Source organism: Betta splendens, chromosome 6 (genome assembly GCF_900634795.4).
Source record: "Betta splendens chromosome 6, fBetSpl5.4, whole genome shotgun sequence".
NCBI classification, from domain to species: Eukaryota; Metazoa; Chordata; class Actinopteri; order Anabantiformes; family Osphronemidae; genus Betta; species Betta splendens.
This window is the reverse complement of record NC_040886.2, coordinates 5997893-6020140: the sequence shown is the minus strand read 5'-3', so window position 1 is coordinate 6020140 and position 22248 is coordinate 5997893. Positions and strand designations below refer to the sequence as shown.

Here is a 22248-nt window from a genome sequence, read left to right as displayed (position 1 = left end):
ACATCTTCAATAAAGAATTGCTAAGCAACGACACCGGTTGACATTGATGGTGAATAGTTATCATGTCCCCTGTGAACGTTCTGGGTGCCAGCAGCCTGGTGCACAGAAAACAACAAAACTGTTAAGGACTTTAATCTCCACCCTGTTAATGTCTTCTCGTCTCCGTTTCCCCCCGTCCGTCATCTCCAGCCTCCAGCTCCAGCGAAACGCGGCTCTGTTACAGTGCGTCTAAGCAAACGAAGGGACGGGAACGAGGGCACCGGGACCAGGCGGCCCGAGAAGCCGGAGCAGCTCCACATTTGGTTAATAAATGCCACTGTCCATCACTGCAGCGTTTACAGGGGAGTAATGAATGCTGCTGTCGTTCAGAGTGGGACATCTGCGGGAAAGACTCTCCTAATGTCATCTTGGCATGTCAAACAGAAACCCTGCTTTCTAGTTCAGACTCCGTGGACGTTGCCATGGCAACTGCACATAACAACACATTTCCATAACGCAGAGCATGGAAAGCTAACTGACAGTTCCAGCTGGGATTATCTCAGGATTGCTGCTGTAAAACTTTTCCCGAGACGCGGCCGCTTGGCTGAGGAAGCTGACACAGCAACGGCTCACGCTCGTGATTAGTGCGTCGCAGTAACACCGCGACGAACGCGCCGTCGGGGCCGGGGAGCGGCGTTCTCCGGGCTGCTGCTCGAGTTTTAACGGGAGTTGCAGGTAAGCGGCTGAAGATGATGAGCTCTCTGAGGTACAACTTTAAACAAAGCTATCACGCATGCGCACACACACACACACACACACACACACACACACACACACACACAATCATCGGCTATGATTGACCATTTGAAGTAAAGATATGCATCAATAGACAGATTGATCCATACCCAGAGGAAGATCAATGGGTCAGCCTGGATGCACTGATTCACAGACACGGGGAGAAAATGAGAAGATGAGACGCAGAGATTCTGCCTGTAAGCAAAGGATTATGGGACGAGTGCGGCTGATTGGTGAAGAAAGAGAAGGCAAACAGGTAGAGAGGGATGAGAGTGAGAAACCAGAAGTAGGTGAAATATGCAGGCATTAGTCAACACCAGGGCAGATTAGAGAGAGTAAAAGACTACAAACTGCCAGAAACAAGCCTAGATAGTTTCTAGTGACACACACACACACACACACACACACACACACACACACACACACACACGCACACACACACACGCGCGGATGCCATCGAACCTGCGCCCTCCGTCGGCCTCTGTTGGCGGTACCTACCGAGCAGGACGAGCAGGAGTGTGGCGAGCAGCGCGAGAAGGCTGGCGTGGTGGGAGTGGGCGGAGCTGCAGTCCATCTTGTTCTTGCTCTTGTTGCAGACGCACACCTGAACTTTGACCTCTGAGACGTCGAACAAGGGCGGCACCCCTGAGTCGGTGATGAGCAGCGGCAGCTGGTAGTTGGCTTTCTTCAGGCTGTGCAAGAGCATGATTTGCGAGTGCGTGGCTGCGAGGGGGGAGGGGGGTGTGGTGGTTGGAGGGGGAGACACAGCAGAAGGCAAAGGTTTACTGGACTGGATGGACAGTGATCCCCTGCCGCACGTGTGCTGCCCCTCGATTCTGACTTAACAGCTGCCCGTTTCGCCAAGCAGAACTAAATATGTGTATTATAGCACGACACTTATAAGCCTCCAGTGAGTGCTTGTCAAGTCCTTCCTGAGTAAGTGAAGTGACAAAAACTGGCACCACTTTAGTTGCACGCGGTTCTTACATTGTGTTGCATCACGTTGGAAAATTTTTTAGGCGAAAGCACCGGCACCGTTTCACTTCCCTAAAAGGTGGCAGCAAATGCGAGGGGGCACGTTCCCCGTCAGTATTACGTCCACGTTGGGGGCTTTTTGTTTCTGTGGTTAATTTAAAATGCACATTGTCCAACTGTGCTCTCAAAACAATGCGAGGAGGGGACGGCGGGCGCCGGTAAACGTTTCATCAACATCAGGGCGGTTCTCTATACAAACCGCCTGCGTAACGGCTGTGTTTCTAATGCTACCCTGCTCTCCTGCTGGTCCCGGGCAGCCGGGGGAACGGCGTTCCGTCCTCTGGCCCTTCTCCTCGTTCGAGGAGGTATTCACTCGAGCCGAGTCGGGGTCAGATGCTCCCGCATACGATTCACATAATTTTCAATCTCATCAAAAGACTGGCTAACCTCTCCTGACCTGTATAGAAATATCTGCATTCATTACGACTCCTCCCACGTCTACTTCTCTTTATGAGATGATTTTAAGGGTAGTGATATGAACTTGACCAAAGGACAGCACCAGGTCCGAGTGTCTACTGGCACTCAATAAAGAGGAGTTGTAGTGAGGAGAATTCAAGTGAAGTGGGCGTGGCCGCCCCGCCTCCTACCAGTCCATCTGACTGGTCCCTATCAGCCTCCTCCAGTGGTGGTGATGGAGGAGTTCCCGTCCCTCCCTCTCCTGCTGTCAGTCACAGCTAATACCTTTGGGCAGGTTGTAGCTGTGCTCTGTCACTCAAACGTACAGAGCCGGCGCCGTCGGTCATGCCGCCCTGAATCAATGCCTTGGGTCGTCTGTCCATCCGCCTTCCCGCTTCCCTCCTCATATCACTGTCCTCCTCTTCATCCTTATCAAGTGATCTTTATGAACACTTCCAGGTAAGACTGCTCTGCTCCCTCTGTACTCTGAGCAACTCAGCGTGGCAAAGAAAAGCAAAAGAAGCCAACACAGCCCACGGCTAAAGTGACCATCCAGTGCCTCTGTAATGAAATTTACTTTTGTGCTTTGGCAGCTTTCTCTCACTCTTCTGAAAAACTTCTTTTTCTGCATTTATATTTTTATTCCTCCAGTCCCCAGGGAGCTTTTTGGAAACTCTGCGAGAACAGGTTCAAAGCTCTCGGTGCAAAGAAAAACAGTGAAGGTATAAGACTAGGAAAGAAAAAGTGACTCACACACTACAATAAAACAGCAGTCTGTTACAGTTATTGATGGGGAACAATCGCACTTCACTTGTCCCATCATACGTTAATACTAATGTTATTATTATATCGATGGCTGAGGGTCTCGATAGCGGCTTTTAATGGCATAAACTACTCACAATTGACTCTGGTAACCTTCCACGTCTTGTCGAGACCAGGCTGTTTTCCCAGCTCGATCTTAAAGGGAGCGCCGTTAGGGGGAAGGTCCTTGTCCCGCCCCCCAACGATGGCCACGTTCATGTCGTGAGCATCTTCGCACACTTTCGCCACCAATGGAACCACATAGGGAGCGTTGTCGTTGTAGTCTTCCAGGTGGATAACCAACGTGCCGGTGCCTGTGGCTGGAGGGCTCCCTGGAAACACACACACACACACACACACACACACACACACACACACACACACACACACACACACACACACACACCGATATATCAGGAGCAAGTCTTGTATTGATTGTCTCTATATCAGGCGGCATGTGCAAAATGTGAACCCTAATGATTTGTGCAGATGTGGAAAGACCAATAACACAATGTAGCTGGAGTAAAGCAGTGCAGTGATTATTCCATTATACGAGGGGAAACGCTTTCAACCTAAGCTTTAACAAATCCGAATGATTCTAAACGTAATAAGATCCATGCTGCTCATTTCGGGTAATGTGACCTCATTTGCTGCAAATGAAACTAAAGCACATTGTGTTTCACGTGTCATATTCGAGCCGGAAGAGCATGAATCACGGCGGATTATGTTTTTTGGAGAGAGCGTTCGACTTGACGCATCGACGTCTCCTGTGCTTCCGTGAGATTACACCTTATTGAAGGATGCCGGGTTAAAAAGCAGCTTGGCTCTTTACTGCTGCTCTCTGTTTCCCCGCGATTAGAGGTTAATAAAAAAAAAAAAAAAACACAGCCCACACGAGCGCTCCAGAGGTCAGTCGGCAATTAACACCTAAAGACAAGATCTGTATTTGGAAAATTGTTCTCCTCCACCTTTTCAAGGCAAAAGAAAAATATTTACGGACGATTTAGGGCGGGGGTGTGTGTGTGCGTGTGGGGGGGGGGGGTGTCTTTAGGCGTCAAGTCAAGATGAATGTGCAATAAATGTCAGGTGATGCTAGAATGAAACTCAGTTTCTTGGGTCGCGCTGGAGGAAGATGCACCGAGCAGCAAATTACTGCTGCGAGAAGCTGATTAAGAGAAGGTGAAGGTTTTACGGAACACATTACACATATTTAATGACTAAACAAAGTTCACCAATAATAAATGAAAGGTGCTCTCTGCATGCCCCCCCCCCCCCCCAGTCCAGGCAGGCGATGATAACGAACAGACATGTAAGAAACACCTCCATTTAGGCAGAGGCCAACCCAGCAGTGGCTCTAAGTGTTAAGGTTGACATGTAAAAGACTGTGTCACCACCAGTCCATGACAAAGCAGCGGCAGACGTGACCTTTACAGAATGAGGTGTAACTGATGCGGAGACCAATGGCACCAGCTTAGTCACGAGTTTTTCCGATTGCTTAAAAGCGCCGGCCGCAGAACACAGAAACCACTTTTTCCAAAGCTCCTCACACAGTCAGCGTCACAAACATCCATTTCAGCCCAACGGTTCATGTCGGCTGCAAATAGGGGGTTCTCGGCGACAAACACGCGGTGAGCGTGGCTCAAAAGAAGCTCATTCATCCACAGCAGCGCAGCACGTCCCACTCAGACAAACAGGCTTTTCACACACAGCTACCAAACACAAACGCAGAGCAGCACCGGAAGCGTGTCTCACTTTTAAAGTTGGAACATTGTTTCCCAGGGAAGTCGGTGCATTGAACGAGATCTTAGCATGTCAGTGCGTGTGCGTGTTTGTGTATTGATAATCACTAATAATGCAGTAATAACGTCTCAATGAAAGGATGCAGTAGAGCACATTACACATGTCTATGAGTGTGACCGGTGTGGTTATTGAACAGACATATCACCTTGGTAACAGAGTGCTTCCATGTGCCCTTATTTCCTTCAAATGGTCCAGTGAACAACTGCTTTGTTCTTATTTGAACCTTTGAGTTCTACAGAACAGGAAGCAAAAAACTATGAGTGCCTTTCAAAAATGTCAAAGATAAACAGCGTCGGAGGAGGAGAGTCTCTGAATGGGTGAATCAAAAATTAGCCAGTGTCTTTAATATGATTTTCTTTATTTGTGGCAGCGCCATTTTGTTTTGACTGTGTGAACCGTGTCTTCATGGAGTTTGCTAACTATGGTCACTGTGTTCTGATGACGGTGTGAGGACTTTCTTGCTGTTTCAATATTGACCAGTACTGATGCTACTGGATGCGCTTGGTTGCTTTAGTAGGTGCTCATGCTAACGTGTGTGTGTGTGTGTGTGTGTGTGTGTGTGTGTGTGTAAAGATGCAGCGGATGAACAGGTAATCCATTATTTAGAGTTCTGCTGGAAAAAAAAAAAGCTTTTGTGAAAGGCCGAAAACACTGTACATCTATAGAGTAGCAGCTTTAGATTCAGAACAGGTGTAAGGTCAGAACGGAGCTTCATTCTGATGCCGCGCAGTAAATAGCACGCCTGTAAACATGAACTCTGACTTCCACAAGGCCTCCGCGTGTCCACGAACAGCGCGGCTCATGTTTACACCGAGATAAACGCCTCAGACTGAAGCGCACAAGTGCGAAATACAGTGCGTCTCATCTGCACGCTGAGTGTTTTTATTTACCCAGGAACTCTGGAGGAGCAGCGGAATAAAGCGCGTGCATTCAGCAGGGCGATGGAGACAAGTATCAATGAGATACATATTTATTATGGGTGAAAATTCAGGAGTTTGCCGCGGTGGGTTCGAGTGCAGGGGTCACCTTCAAAGTGTGTGTAGGTGCCGGTTTGCTGGAGTAATAGCAGCAATCCAACTTCAGGTGCCCCCATAGAGACACAAGAGGCTCCTCCCACCTACACTCTGTACTGTACATGCAGCAGGCCAGTTACTGGGAAATCATATAGTTGGAGCAAGTACGCGTGTGACAGTATCAGCAGCAGACGAAGGGCTTAAGGTGAGTCTGGATGAACGATCATCAGCTGAGACATTAGACCTGGAGCGCGTGTACGCGTGTCCGTGACAACATGCAAATATCCACTCATACGCGAGTGGGAGCGGGCCGCTCTCTGCTCGGCTGACTTTAAATGAAGCTGTTTGTCTCCCTAAATGATGCCCCCCCCCCAATCACTCTCCTCCTCCTCGTTGCATCGCGCCCGTGTCATCGTCAGCCCGCTTCCGCACCAGTGGAGCCTGTCCGTCGGCCCCTGCCTCACACCGCTCCCTCACAGGAGCTGTGATTAAACACGGCGCGGGGGACGGGGGCCGCGTGCAGGCGTCGGAGGACGTCAGAAGTGAAGCGGAGAGCGTTAAACGGAGGAAACGCCGCAGTGTAAAGGACGCGGGGCAAAGATTGGCTGTGCTGATGCCTGATATTTAAAAATTTGTGATGTTTAGTTCTCCAGATGTCTGGTCATAAATTAAACAGCATTTCAAACATTTACCTGATATTTCCCTAAAAATGGTTCTAATGGTCTGAACAGCTCATTATGGGGATTCTATCCATATTTTCAGGTCAATCGTTACAATGGTTGCTTAGATACAACCAGAGTGGAGCGTCGCTGTTTGTTACCTGGTGTATTTATGTTTTGTACTCTTGTCTTTATTGTAACTGGTTTGTCCTCAGTAGAGGTCAACCTCAAGCTTAACAACAGATAGTACGGTATGCTACAGTACCTGCGAACAAATTAGGTTTATTCAGATTAAAATAATTGAAATTGCCTTTGAGAACATATAGAAATTCTGCACAACTGGCTCATTTTCATTAGGACTCGGCTTTGCAAACTCTCGCACACGCACCGTAACCACTCAAAAAGTGTTTTCTGTACAAATGAGATAATGATAAATTATTTTCACCAGAACTCGTAGGAGTCCAAAGCGAAAATTAAACACACAAGTGGGGTTTGATTCTACTAAATTGGTTTCACAGCGAGAATTACACTAATTAATGAGTGAGACTACGTTTAATTGTCTCCATCAAAGTCCCTTGTCAGTATTAAAAGGAGTGGAGGCTGCGAGCCAGTTTGGGAGACGGCTCCAGAAGTGATGCAACGCCGGCCTACGATAAACACACAGAGCAGTGAATGCAACGCGGCCGTCAACGAGTAGCAGCCCTACTTAAAAGCAACATCCTGCACCGCGGTGCTCTTATGCATGGATGCGGGTGGAGGGTTTAACTCCCGCCTGCCTCACAATGCCTCCACCTGCCCCCGGCTGCCAGTCAGACAGTCAGACGGCGCTCCATTCCGCCTGCTGCCCACAGATGAGAGGAGCAAGCGTACTGAGTGACTCCCGGGGCGGTCGGCACCAATCCACCGCTACACAGCCCTCATCTCTGCCTTCCCGTTTCGCTCCTTGTATCTCTTCTACTCCACAAGCAACTCCCGGCTTCTTGGCTTCAGGCTCACGCTTTCTTCCTATATTATTGACACTTTATGCATTTATCATTCTCTGTTGCTTTTGTTGCCCGATGTCTGACTCTAACCTCCCACAGTCATAAAAAAAACAAGAAAAAAACAAAACAAGGAATGAAAGACAAATTTGAGAGCAGCAGCGGTTTGAAGTGTACCAATTACTGGGCCTGAATGATACAAAGCATAAAATCTAATCAGTGACCTTTCTGTGCTTCTTCTTTCCTCTTGGGGGAAATGTGTGGTGACGTTGAGGGACGAGGTGGGAGCAGATAAAAAAACAGACACTCCAAACGGGGAAGCAGCACATCCAGTTCCTTTTTCATATTTTTCGGCGAAGTCATTCATTTGATCAGTTTCTCCTTTAGTTAAATAAATCACACAAGTGGACGAGTCACCAGTGAATTCACAAGATTAAAAAAGGTCACTGGTGGAGCTGGTCACCAGGGACAAAGCCCAGTATACTATTCTTATCTGGCTCCGTTTCTTTTCTTTTTCATTACAATACCCATTAAATGCCAAGGCAGCATAGGCGCAAACAGCCAGCGGATGACGCCCTTGGCTAAAAATATTCAGCATTGTTATTACTATGATTATTTTGCTCCAACACACGCGAGTAGATGATGAAAGAAATTAAACAACAACAAGCGGGGACTGGAGGAAGCCAGGAGCAGGGCTCGCACATGAGGAGCGGCTCATTGGAAAATGTCACAATACATCATGGCGCAGCGAAACAGGCAGGGAGACTAATTCACAGGTGGGCTGGAGGATGAGAGTGAGAGCGGGCGAGCGGGAGAGAGAGTGAGAGAGAGAGGAGGAGATGAGAGCGGGAGGAAAACGCCGTTGAAAGGAAGTGATTCTGGAAATTATATGAAGTGTCTGCGCTGCCAGAATGCTCGGCCTAAATCTTAGTTAAATCTTTTTCCTGTCACTTCGCCGCGTCTTCCAGCAAAACAGCGAGAATTGGGCCGCTTTATCGCCACGCGTGCGCTGCTGCCGTGTTTTACCTCATCGCTCTCCATCTACTGGAAAAAAAGAGAGTGCCTCAGACTCCGCGCAGGCTCAGCGGGAGCGTGTTCAGGGGAGAGAAAAGGTGAAGAGGTCGCGTGGTTCAACACGTGCTCGCTGCTCATCGGGACGAACGCAATTAAAATCATTTTAGGTTTCACCCTTCCTCCTTCCACGGGGTGAGGCTCCGTGGGGCTTTGCCTTCCGATAACCCGCTCCATTCTAGCCCATCACTCACCCCTGTCCCTCAGGCTTCGGCAGACGCCGTCACACGACACCCCGGCTAATCTGATTGGCCGATCGGAGCTGTAAATGAAACCAGCCACAGCCAATTACAATGGGCCCGAGTCATTAAGAGAGACGACTTCGGGGGAAAGAAGCGTTGCTGGGGACAGGTGCATCGCTTCCAGCCTGGCAAATTACTTGCAGAATAGAGTTTGGGTTATCAGTTTCGGGATATTATATCAAGAGATTGGAGAGGGAGGGTATTGATATGGCTTGAAGCGGGCTTAAACCGCCAGCTCTTTTTGTGCTAATTAAACACTAGAATTGCCTTCCTGGGGTGATTCCTTGTTTTGGCCTGATCCTAGAAAAGCTCTGCTGAAGTATTCTCACTGTGATAAGCTGTCGGATCAAAAAGGCAGAAAAAAGAGCATCCACACAAAGTGGAGCCACTTTAATTAGTGAGTTTGTTCAACTCACGCTGCTCATGTCGCTAATAATGCAGCCAAAAATGACTCTATTGCAGTGTCAACAAAAAAGCGTTTACATGTAATAAGAAAGTTGGGATATTTCAGTAAAAAGGTGCATCTAAGCCCAAACATGGGAGATTTTTTCAGCAAGTGTTGAGTTTATTATTACACTCGGTTCTCAAATAATTAGTAAAAGTCGTTAATTAGTATAAGCTCCAGGATCTGCAAAATAGCAACAAAAATAGTTTTCTATTAACATAATGAGGGTTTATCTTCTTCAAAATAGTCAATCTCGCCGTAAAATTAGTCTGTTTTGTTTTTTAATAAACATTTGTAGGATTTTGTTCAGGAAGTCACGGCTCGGTTAATTACATCCGTAATTTACAGTAGATAAAACAGATGCACAACAAATGTCGTGTCAAGGCAACTGGCACCGTTTAGGAAACCTGACGGATCCCACTCCATCCAGCTCAGGTCACAGAGAGCCTGTGGGCGTAGCCTTCATTCAATGGCTCTATTAACCGCCAACAGAAAAGCGCAGTCTCGGAACTTTTGAAGAAACTTTCAAAAATGATGTTGGAACACAATCAATCCACTATCATTTAAAAACGCACTCGGATTTCATTCACATGATGCCGTCCCACACATACTACTGCTCCTGTGGCTGCAGTCGCTGGAGCCTCGCGTCGGCTCCGGACGGACTCGCGGGCGCCTCTGCAAAAATGTGCAACGGCGTCTGCAATTAAAGCACGACACGTCGGAGGGAGTGAGTGAGTGAGTGCTCAGCACGCGCGGGAGGGAGGGGCCGTCACACATGTAGAACCAAACACTTCCCCGCTGATTCATAGGCAGATGGTGTTAATTGAGGTGGCCTTTACAGCAATTTAGAAACTGTGAGGTTGTGTAATTAAAAGTCCCTCCAACTCCTGCTCACCCCCCCCCCCCACCCCCAGCCATCACACAGCCCAGACAGATAGACAAACACACACGCTGACACACACAGATGGCGCCTTCAACTCTTTATCAAGAGCTGAGCCTCTAACAGATTGGCTGTGTTGATCTAATGACATACTTTTTAGATAAACCGAAGGAGACCCTTCATCAGCTGTGTTTGCCTGATTCTATCATCCGACTTCCTTTTTCATTACACAGCCCTCTCCATCTCCGCTACCCACTCATCTCGTTTCATTTGGATCCCCGTCATTAAAAGTACACCCGAAGCTGTTCGTCTACGCAGTCGAAGCCCCGGCGGAAGCTGACGGAGATGCGCCGCGGGCGGAGGTGTCGGGGTTTTAATCACGGCCGGTGGTTTCTAAAGCAAGTAGCCCGGTTCCAGCGCCGCCGGAGAGGGCTTGTCTGGCCGAGTGGGCAGAGGCGTGTTTGTTTTAGCCGTCCTAGCGTCTGATCTGTGGATGGATCCGTATTCCAAGGACGCGGGAGCGGCGGCGAAGCTAGTCTCTAATCACAGACAGTAACAGGAGCCTGTTTACAAGGCGACGACTTCCCCAAGAGGTTGGGCAACAAGTCGAGGAACGAAAGGCAGAGGCAGTCGGAGACTGGATGTGGGGGAGGGGGGGGGGGGGGGTCGACGTGAGAAACAGACAGTGTTTATCTGGGGTTAATGAGGCAGCGCCGCAGGACGGGGGAGGCGGCAGAAGGCGGAGACGGCACCGGGCTGCGATCTCCTGCGCCTTCCAGAGCACATCCCATTACACCGCCATTATCCCGGGTCAAGATGCCTTGTTTCTCTAACCTGCACTCCCCCCCCACCCCCACCTCCCCCGCGCCGGCCGGGCCGACCCACTGCAACGCGGGGTCGTCATTGATTGGCTGGGCAACAACAAATTTCAGCAGGGCGGTTAACCCGGCCACCTCTGAGGCCGCCTTCATGAGGGGGAGATATATGAAGGGAGTGAGAGCCACCTGCAGACAGGAAGCTCAGCCACCGCATCCCATCTGGCAGAATCCTCTTCATCTGCTTCTTATCTGCATTTGTCATCATTTTCCCATATTTGGTCCAGTTGTGATGTTTGTTTTATTGCCCTCCTCCTCCTCACCTTGTCCCATCTCCTCCCCTCCTCCTGCCTCTCGTCTCCATGACACAGAGCATCCCATTACTGTATTTACCATTCTATTAGACACGCTCTGCTCTTCTGCGCTTGCTCTCTTGGCTCGGGCATAATAGATTCTTTTGGCAGTTAAACCCGGCAGTCGGAGCAGATTTCCAGCCATCGCTGCTCCTTTATCTGCAAACAGTTCAATCCCAAATCCTACAATAATCAAACATAAAGAAGGCGGCTATCTGTAAACGCTGACACTCATCCTCGCAATAACTTCCCTTTCTATTCTATTGTGGGACAGGAGATATCAGCGCACTGGGCCGACACAGCGGCCCATCATGCCTCATTATTCCCCCGCAGCCTGATCACAGCTGGCTGAAGCCATACCATGACTCCATCTATCTGCATTTAGCCTGCCAGGCCTCGCTGCGCTGCTGACATGTCACACTCTGCATCTGGGCCGGCCCCAAACAGGAACATTACTCAGTCCATTACGACAATGAGCGGCACACTGCTTCCAAAGACTTAGTCTGGTGAAGACAGAGACGCGCAAAGGTGTGTTAGTGTGTGTGTCTGTGTGTGTGTGTGGTGGGGGGGTCTGTGTGTAGTCTAGCTACTAGTCTGCGTTTCTCTCTCTGTCTTCTGAGGGAAGAGATGATGAACCCATTAAACGACCTGTCACACACACACACACACACACACACACACACACACACACACACACACACACACACACACACACACACACACACACACACACACACGCTAACTTTACATCCACGTGAGCACCAAAGAGTTCTGTTCTGGGCCCCATTAGAATTCATCCCCTCTCTCCGTTTGCCTCCTGCTTTTCATTTAAACCAGAGGGGATGTGATGTGACTGTGATGAATGCTGAGACTTATCACACTGCTCAGTCTGAGCGTGTGTATGTGCAGAGCTTAATATCGCCGTAATTAACGAAGCTCCCCCCCTGTCTCTGCGGAGGCCGTCTCCCCGTGACGCGGACAGACGGACGGACGTTGGGCGTCATGTCGACGGAAGACGCTCCTCCGTACGTCCACGTGCTCAAAGCAAACACTGCTCAGCTTTTTTGTACATAACTTCGGAGTTTTTAATAGAGGGTTCGGTGGCAGCAGACACGAGAGACTGTGTGGGTTTGTGTGTGTGCGTGTGTGTGTGTGTGTGTGTGTGTGTGTGTGGTGTGTGTGTGTGTGTGTGTGTGTGTGTGTGTGTGTGTGTGTGTGTGTGTGTGTGTGTGTGTGTGTGTGTGCAGACGGCTGGGGCTTTGATAATGTATTCATGCCTCCCAATGACAAATGGCTCCCACCAGGAGGCGGTTTAACATTTAAATGAGGAGCTGGAGAAAACATTAAACCACAACACACAGCGGTGCGAGTGGCTTCGCCGGGGCAGGCCAGAGAGGCACCGCATGCGCCGCGACAGAGACATTAAAATCCACGATGAGGTCCTCCCACGCGCGCGCACACGCGGCTCCGCTAGCGCCGGATGCAGCAGCTAATGCGGAGGAAGGAGAAGGGGGTGCGACGCGGCAACAGCTGGCGTCCCGGCGGGGAATCAGGGAGCGGGAGAGGATCCGTTGGCATGCAAAGAGCAGCAGCTACTGATGAGGGTTTACACAAACAGCCCGTCAAGCCCAGCGCTCAGGTTGGAACAATGTCTCCTAAAACAATCAAAAAAAAAAAAAACTAAACCGGAGCGCTCCGCCGGCTCGCCAGGTGTCTCTGCCCAGGCAAAACTGGGCTGCAGCTTTTCAGTCATTAACTGAGGAACATAAAGGGGGAGGATAAGAGAGAGAGACTGCACAAATACAGATGGAGGGACGTCAACGAGCAGCAGCGCATATAAACTCCACTCAAGTCCACAACTTCTCACATCAGGGAGTGATAAATGGCTCCGTTGGCCTCTTCGGCAACTGCAATTGATCGCTATGGCAACAGAGTGCAACCTCCAAGCATCAGACTCACTGCTGGAGCTCTCCAGGTGCGATGACCTACGACCTTGACATCGACATTATTATTACACCTTGTTAAACCCCACATCCCGCCTCGGTCTGCTCCCTCTCGCCACCTCCTGCCTCCGCTCTCTTACGTTTCGTCCGACCTCTCTGTTTTTATTTTGGCTTCCTTCCTCCCCTCTCGCATCTCCCCTCCATCGCTCTCCATCTGCCGCTGCCTGGAGGGCTGCTCCGGCCGACCCGTCCTCACGCTGCTGACCGGGAGCTACAGTCAATCTGCTGCTAACCATGCAAAACATTTAGCAGGCGTCTGCATCGCACCCGGCGCCAGCACACGAGGTCAACTGGCTTAAACTGCCAACGAGACCTGCTCGTCTCCACAAAATAGAGGAAAACACACATTGCAGGCGAACGTTCAATCCTCCAGCGACACTATGGAAGATTTAGAATCGTGTTTCCAGTGGCTAAAAGTCTTCAGTTTATTTAAATTCTAACAGCCATTTGTTTGTAATCGTCCTTTATTCTCAGACTAAGGTTGATTATCTGTTTTTTTCTGTCCGATGCACCAATATTTCTCCACAGTATAAGTTAATACAGTGCATATTCCTTTGCGGCGTGCTTCTAAAAATAAGCATGAATAGGTGCGGATCAAGCCGTATCGTGCTGGCAGCCTACAAAGGTTGGCTCGCCATGCAATCAGCGAGCAGAGGGCTGCAGTCCTGTTAATAACAGCGTGCAGCAAACTGAGGCGTCGAGGTTGAGTGGCCGGCGATATTACCTCATTCATTTCTGCTTCCCAACAACGAGTACATGCACTAAATGCATGCACATGATTACATCCTGTAGTCAGCCACATAGCTGCTGGAGTAATTGTTCCTGGTTCATCTCAGCTGCAGCACGTCTTGTATCTAATGCGTCTTGCTTCGTGTATTTTTACGTAAACAGGCTGGTTTTCAGTTCGAGCTTTGGTTCAGCTTAACGGATGATTAGCGTTAGTCTGTGGCTCTGGGAAGGAAGTAGGCACAAAGTGGAGACAATTTGAACCCAGTTACTGCAGGTGATGTCTATGTTTTTATCATATAATGTGAGATTTGTGCCTCATGAACATGTGTTCTTTAGAGCATTAATCATAAAAAAGCATAAAAAAACAGATAAAGCACAATTTTCATAGACTACATTAAAAAAAAAACAATACTAGATATAACAAACTTGGTAAATATTACATCTGATGGATGCGGGCAAGTTTACTTACTGTTACAGAATTCAGATGACACATTTAATGCTGATTTCCAGCATTTGACATTTCACTGTGGATTATTATTACAAAGCATGAGTGTAGAGTCATCTTATATATTTTACATTTAGTAGTCATCGACTCTGAAGCAACAGATCCCACGGTGGTGGCTTCATGTTGACATGTTGGTGCTTTGTAGATGGGAGAAGATGTGTGTGCACAGTATCTGTCCATGTATATGTTGCAGCTTTAGGTGTTGGGATCTGAAGTACAATAACAGCGAGCTGCACCGTGTCACCCGGCCTCCTTTCTGGCGCCACACTAATCTTCCTGTCCACTCCTAATCTTCACCATTTCGCTTCATCTTCACCTCTTCCTTACACACTTACCGGGCTCTATATCTTTTTCCTGTTATCTCCCTTTATGTCCATTTCTTTCTCCTCTTACCTTGACCCCTCCACCTTCTCCTCCTCCTCCATCATTACTCCTCTTTCAACGCTCATCTTTCTGAGGCTGACGAATTCCCCAGCACAACAGCGCTATTCTGCTGCCTACTAATAGAATCTCTTGGTTCCTCTAATGGATCTGTCAGAATCTCCCAGAGCACCGGAGACTAGATGGATTGATACGGAGAGGGGGAGAGACAGAGGGGAGGGGGCGGGGGGGGGGAGAGACAGTGAGACACACCTAGATGATAAGACGGAGAGAGAGAGAGAGAGAGAGAGAGAGAGAGAGAGAGAGAGAGAGAGAGAGAGAGAGAGAGCAGTGATGCTCGGCAGCTCTCGACACTTTCATCCGTGTCTTGGGAAGTCTCAGGGCAGCAGTTCCACTGACTCTGCCAAACAGCCTCCATATGGCCTGACACCAGCAGCGCTACTTAAGGCCATCCCATTGTCACCGTAGGATAAAGACAGCTTTGCTGCGGACGGGTGAAGCTACACTAACAGACAGGCCTCTCTGATATGACTTTGTGAAATGCAAATGAGCAATGGTGAATGGTGGAAATCCTCGTTGGCACAAAGCCACTGGAGCCAATCCATAAACATTTTAAACAGATTAGGATCATGCCTGTTATGACATACAGTAATATGATTGTATTCAGTGTGTGGTTTGCCCATTTTATGTAAACGCCGTGACCCCGACCTCATCAGCGCAACATGCACCGCGGCATAAACAGACACACGTCCCACATGCGCCGCAGACGGCGCCGCTCGCCTCCGGCTTCCTGCTCCCGTCGCCTCGAAGCGCGCCCGTGACTCACCGTTGTCGGTGGCGATGAAGACGGCCATGTATTTGTTGTCGTGGACGTAGGGGGACTCGCGGTCCAGCAGGGCCGAAGTGTTGACGGTTCCCCTGACTGGGTTCACGCTTAGCCAGCCCGCTGGATCCCGCAGAACCGTGTACCTGGAAGGAAGGAGGCGAGAGAGAGGAGCACACCATCAAGTCGAGTGGAGAACGGGTTTCAGTGGCTTCCATCAATCACCCACAATTCTTGATATGCTCACACTATATAGATATATGGATTTCATTTTAGGGCACACTGTATAGCATGACCTCCCCATCTACGTCCTGCACGCTCTGTTAGAGCCACCCAGTGTCTCACAGCACACGCACAGACGCGTGTGCCACCGATCGGCTGCAGATGCATCCTGAGGTTTGGAGGACCGAGCTGGGAGCTCACACTAGGAGGGGAACGTGGCCCCTGCGCACACACACAAACACACACACACACATACACACACACACTCACACACAAATTTTACATGTTCATATGTTCCTTTTTTTCTGCCCAACATCACACGTTCATGCTCCATCAACACACAGAGGCTGTCACTGCGGCTGTGGACCTTCTCCACCGCCAGGCGGGTCTTGGGTGGAGTGTTCAGCGGTGGACAAATTGTCTTGGAAATGGAGCTCTTCAGTGAACAGAGCCCAACAAAGCCTTGGGAAATGGCTTTGCAATCAACCCCAGCACACACCTTTCCCCTCTTGCTCTCTCTCTGTCTCTCTCTCTCTCACACACACACACACACACACACACACACACACACACACACACACACACACACACACACACACACACACACACACACACACACACACACACACACACACACTTTCCCTGCCACTGATTACTTTTAAACACCACAGGTGGTTTAATGTAACAAAACTGTGCCTGCTGTCTTTCTCATGTTATAAACTGACTTGACCTGTTACAACCAGGCAAACATCTATAGTCAGAAAATGTGGCCTTCACAGTAACTAAACAACATATCTCAGTCTAACCAGAGCTTAGAGTATTTGTTACAAAGTTATCTGTAACAAAATGAGAGTGAAAATATCTCATCACACTTGATCTGGTCTAAAAACCTGAACTATGAGATTAAAAAATAAAAGGTGCTGCCAAGTCTATTGTTTCCTGATTTCTTTGGAAAATCTACGTTGGTCCCGGCTTCAACAACATTACAGTAAATCCAGACATCAGCAGCAAAAACAAGCGGCAGCTGGAGAAAATGTGCTGCGCTGTGCAAACATTCTGACACATCCTGAGTCCAAATCCCTGCGTGTTAAAGCAGGGACTGGAGCCTGGAGCTCAGGAGAGCGGCCTGCAGTCATCCCCACATGTTCCCTTAAACGACCACTTTCATTCCACATGAACTCACAGATTTGCTCCCAAGCTCAAACTCTCACGGACGTGGGATATTTGATCGCCGACAGCCGAGTAACAACAGAGCCGGGCAGCGATGGAGTAAAATATCAAGGTATTATGTTTCCTATTACAGCAGAAGTTCGGAGGAATACTCCTGTCTGGGTGAATGCACGCTCGGCAGATAAGCGCTAAATGAATCAGAGCCACTGTTCCTCCTCTCTGTGCAAACATGGGGACAGTCCATTAGAGGCTTTTAAAGGGCAAATTAGAAAGACATTAAAAAGCCATTAGGAATATTCATATCTAGTTATACGTGTTTATCTCCAAAACCAGGGAAGGCTCAAACAAATCAGTCAACAAATGAGACAGTGCACAAACACAATGACAACGTACGACCTCTTTCAGTGCCTAATACACACACAAGCGCAAGCACGCACGCACGCACACACACACACACACACACACACACACACACACACACACACACACACACACACACACACACACACACACACACACACACACACACACACACACGCACAACCTGCCTTACTCCGCTTGCAATCTGAAATATTTTTCAGCACAGCTATAGTTTATTTGTCCACAGTTTCGCTGTGTCATGAGGCAAACCGTGACCCCAGCGGTGCGCAGACCTGCCAGTTATATTACACCGAACTGCACAGTCGCACCCTCGGAAGCTCCTCTGAGCTGCTAGACCAGCTTCAGGGGCCGGTCAGTAAGGGTGTGTGTGTGTGTGTGTGTGTGTGTGTGTGTGTGTGTGTGTGTGTGTGTGTGTGTGTGTGTGTGTGTGTGTGTGTGTGTGTGTGCGCTGTACAGTAAGGATGAGAATACACCCAGGAGTCCGGACGGAGCCGGCGGGGATGTAATGCATCTGTCTGGCTGTCAGGATGTCTCATTAGAACTGATCCAAGACAAGACAAACTACATAATAACAAGATGAAGAGAAGTCACTCTCACTCTTTACAGCATTAAAATACCAACAACAAAAAAACTTGATAAGCTGCTTTTTAAGCTTGACTTTTACAATAGGGTTTGTAAGTGCAAAAACTTTCTAGAAAAAGACTACACACACACACACACACACACACACACACACACACACACACACACACACACACACACACACACACACACACACACACACACACAGATGTATAATAGACTTAAAAGCAAACACAATCAATACATATCGCTCATGTAAATAATTCATTGTGACGAGCTTCCCTCAGAGAGCCGTCCTCCGCTGTCGCCCCGCGGAGGCTCGTTGACAGATGAGCTCTTCATAAGTCTGATCTGAGCCGTGCTCTTCTCTTTCCTCAGATAACTCAAAGGGATGTTATCTTACATCAGGCGCAGACTGCTGGCACGCGTTGTATGCATCTGCGTGGATTTGTATGTGTCAATAAGCAGGTGTGGGTGGAACACAGAGAGAGCGAGAGGCAATTTGTGGTAAGAGCTAATAAGTAGCGAGTGCTGCAAAGGAAGCGCCTACAGAAATGATTACCGCTTTGTTTTCACCAAGTAAGATCCGTGGCTGTAGTAATATAGTGCAATGGTTTGTTCACTTGTCTTTACATCCTCAAAGATTTGTTGAATCAACTGTGTAAAGTGGAACGTAACCTACTGGAAAGACCCAGATGTCTGTGACAGGTGGCGTTTGGTTAAAAGGTGCAGAAGGCGTCAATGAATATCATAGATGCTGTAAAATTTCCCGGCGACCTTGTCTATTCACACGTGGGCCCAGTGGGCTGTTACACAGACTGCAGAGTAGGTACAGCATGTAGGATAGATGTGTGACCCTGGTTCCCACATTCCCCATCATTTAGCTCGGCGGCATCGTTCATCGTTGACCCTGGTTCCCTCTTAACAACCCAATCCCTTCAAAGCTCCCGGCTGTAACAGAAGCTATCTGTTGGAACGCTGAAGTCTTAAGGCCGGTTCACGTAACCCTGACGACCTCGCTGCCGCATGACACGCTTACTTTATTTTGTAGACCTGCTCCCTCCAGAGAACATTAGTCAAAGGTTTTCTCAAAGTGTGCGAGCAAAGGAAAGTTTATTCCCTGACTTTTTTGCAACTTGACGCCATTAATCCACTAATGTGTCAGCAACTAAAGGCCCAAAAAAAATCAGTCACCAGAGGAAGAGCTTGAGGAGATTTGTCAGCACGAACGGAATAAACTGCTCAAATCCTCCACTGGAAGCTGTAATTGCTGTCAAAAGGGCATCTATAAAATACTGTTCACTTCTCTAAATGATTTCTTTGTAAAAGATTTCACCTTTTAATATTTCATAAATTTGCAAAAAGTTCATTATAGGTTATTGAGCGTTGCGTGATGAGCAAAAATGACGGTCTGGTGCAATTAAAAGCACATTTGCAGCACAATAAAGTACGGCAGAAAGGGAGAGGATCGGAAAAAGCTGCCAGAGCCTCACAACCTGATGAGCATAACGCACATCAGTGAGAAGACAGCGCACGATTAGAGGTTTTAAAGCAATTACTGTTTGGCCACAACCTTGTGTTTGACTTTGAGTGAGTCCTTCCTCATGCATCGACGTCACGCGTGGACCCAACGTGCGGAGGACGGTGTGAAGCGGTGACGGGGGCGACGCGTGACCGCACAGCGGCTTCGCTCCAGCTACAGCACGGCATCTGCACGTTCTGTGTGAAGCCTGACAGGTGCAGCTCACAACACAGGCCGCGCACGCTTGATCGCGCTGAGAAACTGAACAGCACGTCTCCGTCAGTATATGCGTTTTTAATGCCATTCTCATCATATTCGCTAAACAGTGTTTGTTTCAGCGGCGAAGTTGGCGCATATCAGGACGTTGCAGGTGTCACTTCATTCCCACAGTTCAAAGGTACATAATGAATCCAGATGGGGGGGGGGGGCGAGCGGCGTCCGGGGCCCGACCACTGTTTCCCTGATTAAAATGCCCAGCGGTGAGACGGAGATAGCGCCGCATAATGAGACAAAGATCGGTGTCAGACAACACGGGCGCAACACGCGCATCCCAGGTGTTCACGCGAGCCTTTAAAGCATAATGATTCACATTATCGGAGGCTAAGGGAAAAGCATCCAATTTGCATATTTAAGGGGCTGTTGAGGATGCGCCTCAGAGGTGGTGCCCCTCTGCTCCGCGGGCTCACCTGATAAGCTGACCCTCTATTATTGGAGTCAATTCCATTCATGCAAAGGCTGTTTTTGTGTTTGATTTCATTTATACCCACAGATACACCAGCACCACGCGTCGCTCGGGCTCCATTTAAAGTGTCAGTGATCCCCATTTTCAGTTTTTCGCTGCGCTGCAACTTGGATGAGCGTGCGTTCACACGCTCACACGGCCCCAGCGGCGTATTACACAGAAACCTATTATGCCTCGCTGCGGCTGCCGTCTTCCCTTTCTTTGACTTCCTGCCTCGTCCTTTCTTTGGTGCTCGTTCTCGCATTATCTTAGCGCCTCTATCTGCCGCTGCATCGCTGTCGGCCGGGGAGCCGGCAAGGAAGCGGGCGCGGCGCCACCGCTGCAGTACGGGAGCGCGTCTATCTGAGAGCAACAGATACGAGGACATCAAGGGGGGAGATTTGTAGTGCGGGAGTTGTGTCGCCTTGCGTTGGGCTTTAACGACTGTACAGCGGGAGCAGAGGAAGAGGGAGTAAAGATGGAGGGGGAGAGCAGGGGGAGCGCGATAAGGGGAGGGATTGAGGACGGAGATAAGACAGGGACCACTGACACTGCAGCTGTGAATGAGGGTGTAATGAAAACAAATTCTCCCTGCTCTCCATCGAGAACTCCGCCGCCTCCGCCTTCGCTCCGTCCTCTATTTCTACAAACTGAGACACAACACGTACTGTATATTAGTCTTTGTTTCACACGTTTAAGGTAAGTGTTGAATGACTGGTTGCAGGTTCCAACCCGTCACCGTGACGACAGGATCGACTCGTCGGGGGCAACTGTTTCCGAAGATTAACACGCGGTGGGGTCGTGTGAAGTACAGCGGACAGCTTTTTCAGCCTGAGCCGATCTCCAAAGCGCACGCGGAGAAATGAGTGGCCAGGATCAAACGCGTCCCATCAAACTCATGTCCTTAAAGGAATCTGGTCAGAGACAGGCGTCTACACAAACACAGGCTGCTGAGCCAGAGGAGGCCATTTACTGGAAAACTCAAAGGCCAAACATTTAGATTCCTCCTGATCCGCAGTAATAACGGTGTTATTTCTTCTTTTCTCAGAGTTGCAGTGGAAGAGACGAGGCGGAAAAAGGGGAGAATTTAGCTTTTAAGCTGTCGCGTGTGGAAAATAAGCGACTCCTCCGGGGGTCGCACACAAAGACCTCACTAAGCCACTCTGGGCCGGATTTGGGCTTTAAACGGAGACTTTTAGCCAACTACTGCTGCAGGCCATGGTGAACAAATTACCCACGTTGCACCTGCTCATATTTCTGCTCTGTATCAGCGCGGTGCAGCAGGTCCATGCAGGGAGAATAAATGTGACGGGAGGAACAAACGCCGGAGCGAGACGCATCAATCAGCTGTCGCGAGGAGTTTTGTCTTTTTGTCGGTAACGGGGAGAAAAGCGCGAACGTGTGGAGGAAGGTGTGAGAAAGGAAAAACAAGAACTGTGAAACAATTTCAATCAGGGTGTACACAGCAATGTGACAGCGCACTTCATTAGTATGAGCATGTGATCGCTGGGTGGACGGTGAGACAGGATGCTGTCTGTCTGATCCTTAGGTCCCATCTCATGCACACACACACACACACACACACACACACACACACACACACACACACACACACAGTGCGAGGACACGCCTTTGACACGCGGCACGCACGCCGCCGCGTCCCCATAAATTAGCAAGCTCGAGTAACACAGCACAAAAAGTTATTATCATAATAAGGTGCAAAATAGCACCTCTTTGCATCAGTTGAAAACCATAACCCTGTAATTAACAGGAAGAAAAGCAATTTGCTCCCGCTTCACAGCACAGCATCCTTCTTTGCCTGTTCCTCTTGGCATCTTTTAGGACGGTTTTAATTATTTCCTGGCGTACTGACTGTATGACTAAAGGCTCTCCCAGCCCCCATGCTCTCTCTCTATCTCTCTCTCTCCCTCCCACACACTCGCTC

General features: G+C 49.1%; 1 protein-coding gene and 1 long non-coding RNA gene across 2 annotated transcripts in view; one reads left to right on the top strand and one right to left on the bottom strand.

The window, feature by feature from the left end:
• The window catches only part of cdh13 (cadherin 13, H-cadherin (heart)), a 219033-nt gene that overhangs the window by 8440 nt on the left and 188345 nt on the right, over nucleotides 1–22248 (bottom strand). Inside the window, exons 12-14 of the mRNA XM_029154538.3 lie at nucleotides 15709–15851; nucleotides 3105–3338; nucleotides 1273–1497 (exon numbers count right to left, since the gene is read on the bottom strand). Of these exons, the coding sequence (XP_029010371.1) occupies nucleotides 1273–1497; nucleotides 3105–3338; nucleotides 15709–15851 (602 nt within the window). The remainder of the gene's footprint in view (nucleotides 1–1272; nucleotides 1498–3104; nucleotides 3339–15708; nucleotides 15852–22248) is intronic.
• Nucleotides 499–21650, top strand: LOC114857756 (uncharacterized). The gene is made up of 3 exons (XR_003786265.1): nucleotides 499–714; nucleotides 21028–21220; nucleotides 21352–21650. It is a non-coding gene; the product is annotated as an uncharacterized LOC114857756 (long non-coding RNA).